This window comes from Trachemys scripta, chromosome 8 (genome assembly GCF_013100865.1).
Source record: "Trachemys scripta elegans isolate TJP31775 chromosome 8, CAS_Tse_1.0, whole genome shotgun sequence".
Taxonomy (NCBI): domain Eukaryota; kingdom Metazoa; phylum Chordata; order Testudines; family Emydidae; genus Trachemys; species Trachemys scripta.
In genome coordinates, this window is record NC_048305.1 from 64,705,847 (window position 1) to 64,720,333 (window position 14,487).

The 14,487-nt window shown below is 38.9% G+C and overlaps 1 protein-coding gene across 2 annotated transcripts in view; it reads right to left on the reverse strand.

Annotated features, from left to right (window-relative positions):
• The window catches only part of DENND1B (DENN domain containing 1B), a 247,123-nt gene that overhangs the window by 68,450 nt on the left and 164,186 nt on the right, over positions 1-14,487 (reverse strand). For both annotated transcript variants that reach the window (XM_034778352.1, XM_034778353.1), the window contains 2 exons: positions 6,711-6,756; positions 1,995-2,096 (listed from right to left, as the gene is read on the reverse strand). In XM_034778352.1, the coding sequence (XP_034634243.1) occupies positions 1,995-2,096; positions 6,711-6,756 (148 nt within the window). The remainder of the gene's footprint in view (positions 1-1,994; positions 2,097-6,710; positions 6,757-14,487) is intronic.

Below are 14,487 nucleotides of genomic sequence, written 5' to 3' on the forward strand. Positions count from 1 at the left end.
TCCACAAGGAAAACTGTTTCACTGCTCAAGTCAAAAAGAGATGGGGAGACTCAAACGAAATATAAAGTAACCTACTAAAACTTGTTTCATCCAGAAAAATATGTTCCAATAAAATCTGGCAAGTGAGACATCTATAAAAACACAGTTTCCCTGTTTTGTTCCATACTGTATATGGAATGTTGTATTTTATAAAAAGTCCATTGTGCACTCTATGTGCCTGGGTAACCCTTATTAACATTAATAGGACTTACATGCAAACATCCTGGGGGACAACATACCTCTAAAAGTATGGGAGTTTGTATTCACTAATTTTATTTTAATCCAGCCTGCCTAATCAGAGTATTTTGATAAGCATGTTTAAAAACAAACAGATTTCCTTCCAATGTGTGCACTCTTTTTTACAATTTGAAATCACTGTCACTTACAGTACTGGTATATAACAGAAGATAACGCTTAATTCTGAATTTCACATCTAACTATCATGTGACAAAGGATATATACTTTATGGCATACATTCTAACCTCAACAAAATAACATTTTTCACTTAATGCAAAATCAGCCAGAATTATTGACACAACAATGAGTGACTGTTAGTTTTTGACTTAACTTGTTATTCTTATGCAAAATACAATACATTTAAAATCACTGACAAATATACCACAATCAGATTAAATATAAACAATATCAAATTCTTTTATTAGAGCTTGGAGATTGCAGTATTTGACACTTTATCTGGTCAAACTACGCCTTCATTATCTCAAAAAAGTTAAGAATGTATTAATAATAATAATAATAATAATAATCCTGATGCTTACATTAATGGACCATTAATGTAAGCATCAGGATTTTGCTTTCTGTTATATATGTACTCAGACAAATTACCATTGAGATAAAGATAGGGCTTATCAGTCACTGTAGTGCCTTAGTTTGGTTAAAATACTGAGTTTAAAAAAGACTGCAATTTTGGAAACAGGCTACTATTTGATTTCACTCCTTTCTATAAAATACTTTTTGTTGACACACATTTAAAATAGCATTCTACTATTATATCTTGAATATCTAAAACTTGAAATACACACATTGGTATCAAAAGTGTATCCTTTCAGCACTATATTAAGGAAAAGCAAGGTAAGTGTAATGCATTTTTGAGAGTATTTAACATGAAATACAGAATATGTTCCATTATAAGCAGCAGGGGAAAAAAATCTGTGCAAGATCAAAGTCCAGAAAGAACTGGCACTTAATTTATCATCCTTTACAGACAAAAGACAGTTTTCGTCATTTCAAAAGGATCAGATGTCTTTTATGACAAACTGGGTTAGCAGTTTAATTTACAAATAGAATTCTAAGTAAGCAGTCTTTACTCTGCCAAAGCAAATGACAAACAGTGTAGGTTTTCATTCATGCGACCCTCAGCAGGATAGAAGAGATTAAAATAAAACTGAAATAATTTAGAGAAAACAAATAAATGTTTCAAAAAGTTGAAGATGATCAAAGACTGAATTTTTTGACCCCAACTGTACAAGCATTTCTTATTATATTGACCAGTGCCATCAGATCATTAATTAAAAGGAAAAGCGCTGGCAGGTGGCAGGGAAGCAGAAGCCGATAATTGGCCCCCTTCTTCTTTTTGCCTTCAAAAACTCTCTCGTTCTTTTGCAAGACATGCCACTAGGCAGACAGAAATGCCTACTTTGTAATATAATGATTAAGATGAGATGAAGAGACTCTTGCGTTTAAAGCAGCAATGCCTAATGAATGCAGCTAGCTTTATAATTATGATCCTGCTTTTACAATAAGGAATATGATGTTCCATTCAACATCTCCTCAACTGTCAAAAAAAGTAAAAATCTTAAATATGGGGTCACAGCTGGTACTTTTTCCCCTTATTCCTTTTATTTCAGTTAGCAAAAGCAGGTAAAAATCACTATTAGTAATTCAAGCTACTAGAAAAGAAAAAAACAACAACAACATGAAATACCCATCAGACTTACCACTTCACTAGGTAGGTTGTTCAGGTCATTAAATGGGTTTTCTAGAGTGTTTGTGTCAACATTTAGCATAACCACATCCTCCAGTGATCTATTTTTTACTCTCTGTTCAGGAAAAAATGCAAGTGGGTATTAGTATTTTAATACATTGTCCACATAAATTACACAATTTTCTACGCTTAGTTGAGGATTATATGAGGATTATAACAATTTACAAATAAATGAAAAGGCAACATTTTCATGTTTTGGATCAAGGATATCATTATATGAAGTTTTAAAAGTACTTTCCTCTTCAGTGAACAGCAATAGTGCAAAAACTGCATACACTTTGAGGTTGCAGAATGTATTGTATGGAAACTCAAAATTAAAATCTGTAATTTTATTCAGATATTTTTCTGGATAATTTCTGCCCTAAATTTAGATACATGCAATCCTGCTTCTGGCAATGGGGTTGCACAGATATAACTGAAGGTGCAATTGGACCCTTCATGCTGAAACTGTTTGGATAACTATTAAACAGTTCAAAGAGTTTTTTAATTTGTTTATTTTGACCCCAATGCTAAAATAATGTAGGATGAAACTATGAGTGGGCACTCAGAGGACACAGCATTATACTTTAACAATTGGTTGATGATATTTAAGCCTAGTACCTATCTTTATGTGTTTCAAAGTTTTCAAAATCACAAATGAATTATGTAGCCCCAAGAAGTATGGGGATTGTGAAAGTGGCAAAATTGGGTTTAAAAAAAGTACACAATCACCATTTAATTTCAGGGAAATTATAAAAGGTAAAATGAATATACTGTAATCTGTGACATACTATAAGCACCCAGTTTACCTTTTATTTTTAAAGAAAAAAAATCAAGCTTACGATAAGGAAAACATGTGAAGATTTGCCTAATAAACTCTATCACGGGAGCCTAACAAATGATTTGGGTGACCATAATGCTACAGCAGTTTGACGTCTTTTACATCAGCATGTCAGAATAGCATTGTCTGCCAGCTAGCCAAAGAGCATGACGATTCATGAGACAGCTGCAACTAGAATTCATTTACTACTGAAACAAAGGAAGGTGCTGAATAGCAGTTGAACTATAGATGGGAAGGGCATGGCATAAAATATAAGGAAGAGGAGAGCAAATGATCTCAAATCCCTTACTGTAAGAGGACTAGTCAAACAGGTTCAGCACTAACTAAATATCAAATTAAACTGATAGCATTCTTTTAAACTAAAATCAGAAACGTTGGGTATCATCATTATTTGAAATCTATAAATGACAGGAAGCAGATCAGGTGAACTTGTAGTTGTTTCTGTCACCAGGAGCGATGGAACAGGGAGGTCAATGGGGGCTAGTGCCACCACAATGGAAATATTGCAGGGGCTGATGTATGTTTCTGTCCCCCCATGTCTTCTGCCCCACAATACCTCATAGAGGCAAGAGCAGAACCCAGGTGTGTTTCTAACCCCTTGCACACACAGGAGGGAAGGGGGAAATAAGAGTGGGACCTGGAGGAAGGGCTGGACTGGCTGCCATGGGGCCTGGGATCAGGCCCACCACCTGTTGGGGAGCATGTAGGAACAATTATCCTCTTCCTGTTTTATTTCACTTGAGTAGCTGTAGAGACTGTGGCATCCAGGGTTGGTGTGCAGTGACCACACAGGGGTGACAGCCTATGCCCTGAGCTGGCTGGGGGAGTTGGCTGCTCATGTGACTCCCTGGCCAAGCCTGGTCAGTCTTTGGGCCACCAAGGGTCCTAGAGGAGACACTGGATCTAGGAGCACATGTGTGAGCCACCAGGATGGAGTGGGAGACACAGTACCAGCATCTAGGCAGGGAGCAGGGCGCATCAGCACACAGGAAACCAGCCACCGATGGAATGGGGAAGCACAGGGCACCAGCGACCAAGAAACTGAGATAGGACCAGTAATAAAAACTATGCCCCCACCAAGCCTGGAGCAGGCTATTGCCCCAATCTTCTCCATTCCCCCCACTGAATCTCAGTAACTGCCCTTGCTCCCCCTCTAATCCCTTTGCCCCCGTTCTCAGGGAGCGTCTGCCCTCCCCATCGCCTCCTGACATTGCTTTCCTTAAACAGCTGATCTTGTTAGTAAAACAGTACAACTTAGGTTTTCCCAACATCTTCTGCCTCAATTAACTACACTTACAGATAGTGTATGAAACCAGAGATTTGCCTGCAGTTCATTTTACTAAATGTACACAAGCTAGGATGTGACCCTATTACTAAATACTTTAGGATAAGAATCTGCCTCTTTATTCTTTATTTATTTTCATAAACTCCATTATTATGCAAGAATATGGGAGAGAGAAGCTGGTCCAATAAAAGCTATTACCCCATTCACTTTGTCTCAGAAAAAGAGACACATTAGGAGAATTCCTGTCTCACAGATTAGCGAACAGTGAACACTACAAGGTGAGCTAATGAAGGTTACTTAAGGAAAGGTAAATGTGAGGTTGCATTATCAAAATTCTCCTTTGAATCAATGCAGTAATGTCTCCACAAAGTATGTCTAGAACTTTGCAAATGTACTTAAATGGAACGTGAAGCACATGAGCAATTCTACATTAATCATCCTCAAATTAACCTGAATCTTCCATGACCACTGAATGTCTGCTGGCCTACAATCTGTAAGATAGATACACTATCCACTCATAGAGATCTGCTTGGAAAATATAAGTCAGCTGGATCTAGCAACTAAAATGTTTGAAGAACTCAAATTTAGAACTCACATATCACTTCAAGTTTATGTAGAACAGTTTCACCCCTAATTTGCAGGCAGAATAGTCTCTGGATATAAATTCATTACAGTAGCACCTTATATTTGTGGAACACAGAAGATGAAGATAAGCATATAATCACACTAAGAATCAAAGGAAACATTAGCTAATGTTTTCAGAATTTATGAGAGTTCAGAGGTCTTGGGTATCTACTCACTTCATAGAAGTAAAGGGAAAAAAAGTTTTTCATGAAAGCAGGTGATCACAAGGTGAAAATTCTGTGATTTGTTCTTTGGGGAAAGGTGGCTAAATTGTTGCCTATGTAGTCCTGGAAATAACATGGCTCAAAGGAATAACTCAATGGTTTCAGTTTCATAGTAAACCTCTCTCAGATGACTTACTGCCTAATGTTTCATGCCACTGTGGTCAACACAATAGCATGTCTAGATGTAGGATCTTTCCCGCCAAAAGGAATACAGAAGACCATGTCTGGAATCATCAATACAGGTGACAAATGTGTCTTTTTCAGGGACAGAAAGGTGTGTTGTGCTGGATGACAGGACTGGAGAAGAAAAAAGCCCTACCCTCAACATAGCAAATGTGAATTTACTCTTGTTTATAAATGGCCTTATCTATTGCAAGTCTAAACCAAAGAAAGCCCTTGAATGGGAGACTGGCAAAGTACCTTCTATGAAAATCAAGAACCAGACCATACAAGCAGGGCCAATGACATCTTTCAATGATTACAAGATGACATAATGTGAGCTGCTGTCTTCAAAGTGTTAAAGACTGCTCAGGGACAGTGCCTAGAAACTCACAGTCTTTCTTCCAACATTCTTAAAAAGTAACCTTTAGTCTTTGGGCAAAACAATAATGTTTTTTAAAGTTATTGTTATGCCTGTATATGGACATCTGATAACGTGGAATGGTTCTTACAGAGAGGGTTACAGCAGAGTAAAAAACTTCATTGGAAAAATCAAATAAAATACTCTTTTAGAATAATGTCTGACTTATGAGTGGGGAAGCCACAGATGCTTAGCAGACTCCATGAGAGTCTAATTTACTATTATCATTATTTTTATTATCAGGAAAAACTTGAGCATTCAGGCACATTTGCAATGTCTACGGCATTAGTGAACCAGTTTTTCCAAGTTTTTTAAAAGTTAGAGATTCAATAATAGTTTATGGGATAACAACTGTATACAAGGAGATGAAAAGCAGCAGTTTCTTCAACCTTTCTTTTTCATTCTGTTAAATGAAGTATTGTAGCCTGAGGGTATGTCTACACTGCAACAAAACATTTGTGGCTGGCCTATGTCATCTGACTTGGGCTCATAGGGCTATAAAATTGCAGCACAGACATTCAGGTTTGGGCTGGAGCCCAGGTTCATGGGCAGAGATTCCATGGGGGGGGGGGAGGAGGGCCCCAGAGCCCAGGCTACGGCCAGAATGTCTACACTGCAAATTTATAGCTCTGCAGCCCGAGTCCCTGAGTATTCTGACACTGGCCAGCCGTGGGTGTTTTATGGCAGTGTAGACATACCTATGTTAATTAAGTTGACTTTCCACTAAAGAGTAGTGAAGCAGGTATACCCTATTTTACACAGGAGGTTAAATACACCAAACATAATGCACAAGAAAATTCATACAAAGATAACGAAGTATAAGCAAAAACACACGATGCAAGCCCTGAATACCCACATAGCACCTTTGAAAACACAACTTTTACCAAGGACATTTCTACTTTCATGGTGCTTCCAGTGTTTGTAGTCAGTCATTTCATTATGCTAATTAAACTGGTAATCATTCTCTAAGCGACTTCATTAAAATTATTCTCTATAATATGCATGTTCTTAATAAAACAATTGACAAAATGCTCACCAATCCTTTCTCCATAAGGAAAAAAGATAATGCCCCCTGTAATCTTTTCCATTCTCACACACATATATGAAATATAAAGATTAGTTTGAAAATTACTCACTTCTATTAAGCTTAAGTGGACTCCAATTAGATATGGCATCGGTGCACTGAAATCAAAAATGAAAAAAAAAAATCATTTTTTTCTTGAAATACAAACCACCCGTATCTTCATCTTCTTAATATGATAAACAAATATAGAAAATCTCTACACAAAGCAGACTCCAACTGGTCTTCACCATTTAAAGCAGTACTGAGCATGCACATCTTTAGTCTAAACTAAGCAAAGGAATTTATTCTGTTTTTAAATCTCCAACAGAAGTGGACTCTGTAGAACTCAAGACACAGTACCCAACTATGGGAATTAAGACAGATAAAATCAGATGTGTACGGCTGGCTGAGCAGTTTGGCTGGACACACATTCTAGCCAGCCTGAATCAGATCTCTTCTACTTGGCTTGAACTTAACCAGGGTACTGCAAGTTCAGGTTCAGCAGACACAGCTGCAGTGCTAGCCTGGAGGAGCCAGAGTGAGAGTTTCATGAGGAAGAAGACTTTTATCTGCCATTCTGGAGAGTGTGTTCTTCTTGGCTGACGTAATGGGAATGATTACATCACCATATTGTACATAAATATCATAAAGATGTGATGCCAGTTTGGGTCCTCTATGCTTTATGGCTACAATCCAGGCCTTACACCCTTTACATCAACCCAGATCCTAATACCTATCTTTGTCGCTGGGAGTTTTAAAGTTGTATAATACTGAACTCTATACCATAAGTCTCTCATTCCAAATCATAAGTCTGTCATTTCAATGGTGAACTAAGACAAGAAACTATATGCCGTCCAACAACAACCCAAGTAAAACATGAAATGCTGCATTCCAATTCAGGTGAAGCCACCAGATTTAGACCTCTGAGAGTACTGTATGCAGTAAGATACTGTAGTCAAGTTGAGATGATAAAAGCATTTCTATACCTTTCCAATCCAGTAGCTTACTCAGTCTCACAATTAAACTGATTATCAGAAGAAAGATTGGATGCATACTAAGACTTCATGCTCAAAGAAAAAGTTAAAGCAATGCTATCGTTGGGAATTAAGGGAATGGAGCATCATTTAAAGAGTGCATATGACTCATGGTACTAATTAATAACATCATTTTACTTGAATTTAATTTCCATAAGACTACAGCCAATGCTTGATATCAGGGGAAAATATTGACAAAACTAATCTTGTGAAGAAATTCATTAGAGTTAGCTACACTGATAATACCCATATCTGTAAGAAAACAATTATAAATGGTGGAAAAAAGATCCAAGAACCAGTATGTAAACAGTGAACAGAAAGGTAACTACAAAAGGTGTACAGCATAATAGCATGTTAACCTAGATACATGAAACAAACTTGTGCACGATGATCACAATTTGATTTAATATTTGAATAAATATAAAACAAGCTAGGGATGTACTTCAAAGAACCACATTTTCCACATAACCATATAATAAAGAAAATTTAAGGTTGTGAATTTTTTCATAAAGATAATATTATGTTAAATATTCTTCCAAATGTGCTTTCCAGCATTCTTTTCTATTGATGCCACGTGACAACTAAAATTATTCTCACCAGGGGGAGGCCTATCCCAGTCATGGAGCTATCAAAGCCTGCTTAAGAATACCATGAAAAAAACTCAGATTACAATGAGGTACTGATAAAAATCAGGATTATTGGACACAAAATATAAATTCTCCTTAATCACTATTGCAGAGTATGGGACCAAATGTTACAAAGATCACAGCCTGCGGACAAGATGACAAGTTTTTAAGTTGAAATAAATAAGCATATATCACTTTTGAACATAAACTTTCATCAATGAGTAAACAAACCAAATGTGATTGTAGCATGTTCATTCACATGAAAAAGTCATAGAATATTAAAACCTTAGTTTTAGCCAATAAAAACAAAGGAAGTTCAAAGTTATGGCTGAACAACTCTGTGCTTAGCACACCCCATTTTGCTTACTTGTGGCAGCTGATACGTTGTAAATTCCCCACATTTTCTAAGACCTCACTATTTTAAAGCTAAATTAACAACAGCATTATGGCATAATGCTGATTGTTCCAATAATCTAAGTCAGACTTTTATTATTACATTTTGTAGACTGTGTGTATGAATTTCTTCTATTTTTCCTAATTCAGGTCAGCCCTCCAGCTGCTTTGCCAGGTGTGTGAGGAAGGATAAAGGGAAACAGTAGCCCCGCAACTTTACAGGGATCAAGGTATGGGAAACAGGAGTGACATTTCAGACTGACCAGCCTGCCACATTCGCCAACTCATAAAGGGCTGTCATGTTCTGATGGAGAACCTAGTTCTCTTGTCCCCTCCTTCCCCTCATGATGGTCAACACTGTTTCTATGGGGAAAAAAACGAGGAATCCTTGTGGCACCTTAGAAACTAAAAAATTTATTTGGGCGTAAGCTTTCATGGGCTAAAACCCACTTCATCAGATGCATGGAGTGAAAAATACAGTAAGCAGTATAAATATTACAGCACATGAAAAGATGGGAGTTGCCTTACCAAGTGAGGGGATCAGTGCTAATGAGGCCAATTCAATTAAGGCGGAAGTGACCTATTCTCAACAGTTGACAAGAAGAGGTGAATATCAAGAGAGGGAAAATTACTTCTGTAGTGCTAATGAGGCCAATGCAATTAAGGCGGAAGTGACCTATTCCCAATAGTTGACAAGAAGGTGTGAGTATCAGCAGAGGGAAAATTACTTTTTGTAGTGACCCATCCACTCCCAGTTTTTATTCAGACCTCATTTATGGTGTCCAGTTTGCAAATTAATTCCAGTTCTGCAGTTTCTCTTTGAAGTCTGTTTTTGAAGTTTTTTTGTTGAAGAATTGCCACTTTTAAGTCTGTTATTGAGTGTCCAGGGAGACTGAAGTGCTCTCCTACTGGTTTTTGAATGTTACAATTCTTGATGTCTGATTTGTGTCCATTTATTCTTTTGCGTAGACTGTCCGGTTTGGCCAATGTACATGGCAGAGGGGCATTGCTGGCACATGATGGCATATATCACATTGGTAGATGTGCAGGTGAATGAGCCCCTGATGGTGTGGCTGATATGGTTAGGTCCTATATGGTGTCCCTTGAATAGATATGCGGACAGAGTTGGCAATGGGATTTGTTACAGGGATTGGTTCCTGGGTTAGTGTTTTTGTTGTGTGGTGTGTAGCTGCTGGTGAGTATTTGCTTCAGGTTGCGGGGGCTGTCTGTAAGTGAGGACTGGCCTGTCTCCCAAGGTCTGTTAGAGTGAAGGATCATCCTTCAGGATAGGTTGTAGATCCTTGATGATGCACTGGAGAGGTTTCAGTTGCATGGTGTAGGTGACGGCTAGTGGCGTTCTGTTACTTTCTTTGTTGGACCTGTCCTGTAGTAGGTGACTTCTGGATACCCTTCTGGCTCTGTCAATCTGTTTCTTCACTTCACCAGGTGGGTATTGTAATTTTAAGAATGCTTGATAGAGATCCTGTAGGTGTTTGTCTCTGCATGAGGGATTGGAGCGAATGGTTGTATCTTAGAGCTTGGCTGTAGACAACGGATCATGTGATGTGGTCTAGATGAAAGCTGGAGGCATGTAGGTAAGTATAGCAGTCAGTAGGTTTCCGGTATAGGGTGTTGTTTATGTGACCATTGCTTATTTGCACTGTAGTGTTCAGGAAGTGGATCTCTTGTGTGGACTGGTCCAGGCTGAGGTTGATGGTGGGGTGGAAATTGTTGAAATCGTGGTGGAATTCCTCAAGGGCCCAGATGATGAAGATGTCATCAATGTAGCACAAGTAGAGTAGGGGCGCTAGGGGATGAGAGCTGAGGAAGCGTTGTTCTAAGCCAGCCATAAAAATGTTGGCATACTGTGGGGCCATGCGGGTACCCGTAGCAGTGCTGCTGACTTGAAGGTATAAATTGTCCCCAAATCTGAAACAGCTGTGGGTGAGGACAAAGTCACAAAGTTCAGCCACCAGGTTTGTTGTGACATTATCAGGGATACTGTTCCTGACGGCATGTAGTCCATCTTTGTGTGGAATGTTAGTGTAGAGGGCTTCTACATCCACAGTGGCTAGGATGGTGTTTTCTGGAAGACCACCAATGGATTGTAGTTTCCTCAGGAAGTCAGTGGTGTCTCGAAGATAGTGGGGACTGCTGGTAACGTAGAGCCTGAGAAGAGAGTCCAAGTAGCCAGACAATCCTGCTGTCAGGGTGCCAATGCCTGACATGATGGGGTGTCTAGGATTCCCAGGTTTATGGATCTTGGGTAGCAGATAGAATACCCCTGATTGGGGCTCTAGGGGTGTGTCTGTGTAGATTTGTTCCTGTGCTTCTTCGGGGAGTTTCTTAAGCAGATGGTGTAGTTTCTTTTGGTAACCCTCAGTGGGATCAGAGGGTAATGGCCTGTAGAATGTGGTGTCAGAGAGTTGCCTAGCAGCCTCTTGTTCATATTCTGACCTATTCATGATGACTACAGCACCTCCTTTGTCAGCCTTTTTGATTATGATGTCAGAGTTGTTCCTGAGGCTGTGGATGGCGTTGTGTTCTGCACGGCTGAGGTTATGGGGCAAGTTATGGGGACTCTCTCCCCAGGCCCCACGCTACCAGCACTCCCAGCTATCTTCAAGACACCACTGACTTCCAGAGGAAACTACAATCCACTGGTGATCTTCCAGAAAACACCATCGTAAAATTTTTGAAAGACTCCTAAGTGATTTAGGAGATTCAGTCCTATTTTCAAAAGTGACTTGAAATCTTAGGAGGCTAAGTCTTATTGGTTTCAGCTCCTATACCACTTTTAAGTTCTTTTGAAAATGTTACATTCTGGACTCATGGGTTCAGATGCAAATGGCTGGCAAAATCCAGGCAATGGGGGAGGGCTATCCTAGCAGGGATTCCACAGGGAAGAGTCTGGATCACCAGGGAAGGTGTGCCAGGTTATGTCTCTCATGCAAGATATACAATGTAGGCACAGATCACCTGACACCAGATTCCCCTGGGAGGCAATAATTTGTAATGAAGGACCAGCATGGGACTGTCGGTCAAAGTGAACAGGGCAGAACTGCATTGTAGCAGGCGTTTCCAAAAAACAGACTGGTTTGGTAGAAACTTCTCCCAAGTTCTCCTTGGCACTCTCTTGCTCAACTGGTGTTGAACAAGAATATGGGGTCCTTCTCATAAAGGCATTGGGGATAAAGGATAAGTATCATGATGCTTCCAAAACTCAGCTTATAAGGACTAACTTCCCTAAAGTATTAATTATAGGAATTGTCGTAAACCCAAGTTAATCACTTTTCAGTTTACCTATCTGTGAGCTCTTCTAAAATGCATAACTATAGCAAACATTAGCTTAAAAATAATGGAAACTCATAATTTCATGTCTTTAAAAAACCCTATAAACATTTTCAAATGGCCTTACATAAAGTATTTAACCAAGACTAGACTGATTGACTGACAAATGCATTTGAAGATTCTCAGAACACATTGAGTTCAACTGTTGTGTAAACCCTTAAACAGCTTCTTGAATAGTATGTGAAGACATTGTTAAAAAGGGAAATTCTGCAAAATAACTCCTCCAATTCATCATGTGAAGCTATTTAAATGTTAATGATGACGTGTACTGAAAAAGCTACTAGGGAATAAGTTACCTATCTCAAGTAGTCACTTTACGCACACTGATTCTCATCTGAAGTAAACTGACATAGCTCTATTGGCTTCAAAGGAACTACTCTGACAGCTGAGGATCTGCTCCATTGACAACTCTGCTATTTTAAAAATGTAGAGCAAGGGTCGGCAACCTTCGGCATGTGGCCCATCAGGGTAATCCGCTGGTGGGCTGTGTGACCGTCCCCGGGCAGGGCCCCCCACAGCTCCCAGTGGCTGCGGTTCACTGTTCCCGGCCAATGGGAAAGGAGAGCTAATAACAGATGACATCAAGAAGGCTGACAAGTTTAATGCCTATTTTGCTTCATTCTTCACTAAAAACTGTTAATTGTGATCAGATGCTTAACGTAATTAATATTAACAAACAGGAGGATGGCATACAAGCCAGAATAAGGAAAAGACTGGTTAAAGAATATTTAGATATGTTAGATGTATTCAAGTTGGCAGGGGGCCTGATGAAACCCACCCTAAAGTTCTTAAGAAAATAGCTGAAACAATCTGGGAACAATTAGTGATTTTCTTTGAGAACTGATGGAGGGTGGGTGAAGTCCCAAAGGACTGGAGAAGGACAAACATAGTACCTATCTTTAAAATAGATTACAAGGAGGACTTGGGGACTTACAGACTATTTAGCCTAACTTTGATACCTGGAAAAATATTGGCTAGGCTGGGTAAGTGATGTAGGGTGGAGAGTTTTGGTTTTGTGGAACACTGGTCCCCCTTCTCTGCAGAGAGGGGGCTGTATAGCTTGGATGGCGTCCACCATCCAAGAAGGAGGACCACTCTTCTTGGGGACAGGCTGACTAGAGTAGTCAGAAAGGAGTTAAATTAATAGCAAAAGGGGAGGGTAAAAGATGGAAGATATGAGCACTCAGCACAAAATCGAGATGTTGAGAACAAAATTAATCAAGGAATTAAAAGACATGAAGAGAAAAAATTCCTGAATTGCCAGGAGACTGGGTAACAAGCAAGAGGAATTGGAATTGCTCTAGTTTGTATTACTGAAACCTGGTGGGATGATTCACGTGAATGGATTGTTTAAAAAAATCAATGGCTTTAATCTATTTAGGAAGGATCCAGTGTGGGCAAAAAGGGTTGGTGTCTGCTATATCACAACTAAATCACACTAGGGAACAGGATGACCACCTCCTTATACCTCTACCTATAATGTGTAGGCAAAAAGCCTGCGTGATCATGGAGGACTTTAATTTAAATGACATATTCTGGAGTCTCACACAGTCAGTACTACAACATCCTTAGAATTTCTAAACATTATAGATCATTATGTCCTGACTCAAAAAGTGTTGTAGCCAACACAGGGGAATTCTTTATTAGACCTTGTCCTAAGAGATGAAGAGGAACCGATAAGAAAACTAAAAATTAATGGTCGCTTAGGTACAAGTGATCATGACCTGATCACATTTATAATATGCAAGCAAAGAAAAGTCCAGACTAGTAATATCTATGTACACATAAACACATACTTGGTACTTAAATAGGACCAACTGCACAAAGCTGAGAACAGTTACAAGCCAAATCAGCTGTGAGGAAGAGTTTAATCAGAAAATTGTGAGTGATAATTGGGAATCAGTTAAGAATATCTTATTAGATGCCCCAAAAGCCACAATCAGCCACAAACCAGCTGTGCTGGTTAAAAAAACAACCCTGGTCAGAAGGGAAGTGAAGGTAGCTATAAAATATATATCATTTAGAATGGAAGAAATGTAAAAAAGCAGCAGTTGATAGTAATGAAAATAAATCAGAAGTTAGAAATTGTAGAAAATTGCTAAGCACAAATCTATGGCTAGCAGAGCTAAGAACGATAAGGAGTTTTTAAAAATATATTGGAAACAAACAGAATCCTGACAACGCTATTGATCCATTACTAAATGGAAATGGTAGAATTATCAATAATAATGCAGAAAAGGCAGAAATGTTCAAGAAATATTTCTGTTATGTATTTGGGTGGGGGAAAACAGATGAGACAGTCTCATCACAAGATGTTGATACACTCTTTCCATTCCACTAGTATTAAACAAAAGCTACTAAAGTTAGACATTTTTCAATAAGCAGATCCAGGTAACTTGCATCCAAGAATCTTAAGAGCTAGCTGAGGAACACACTGGACTATTGA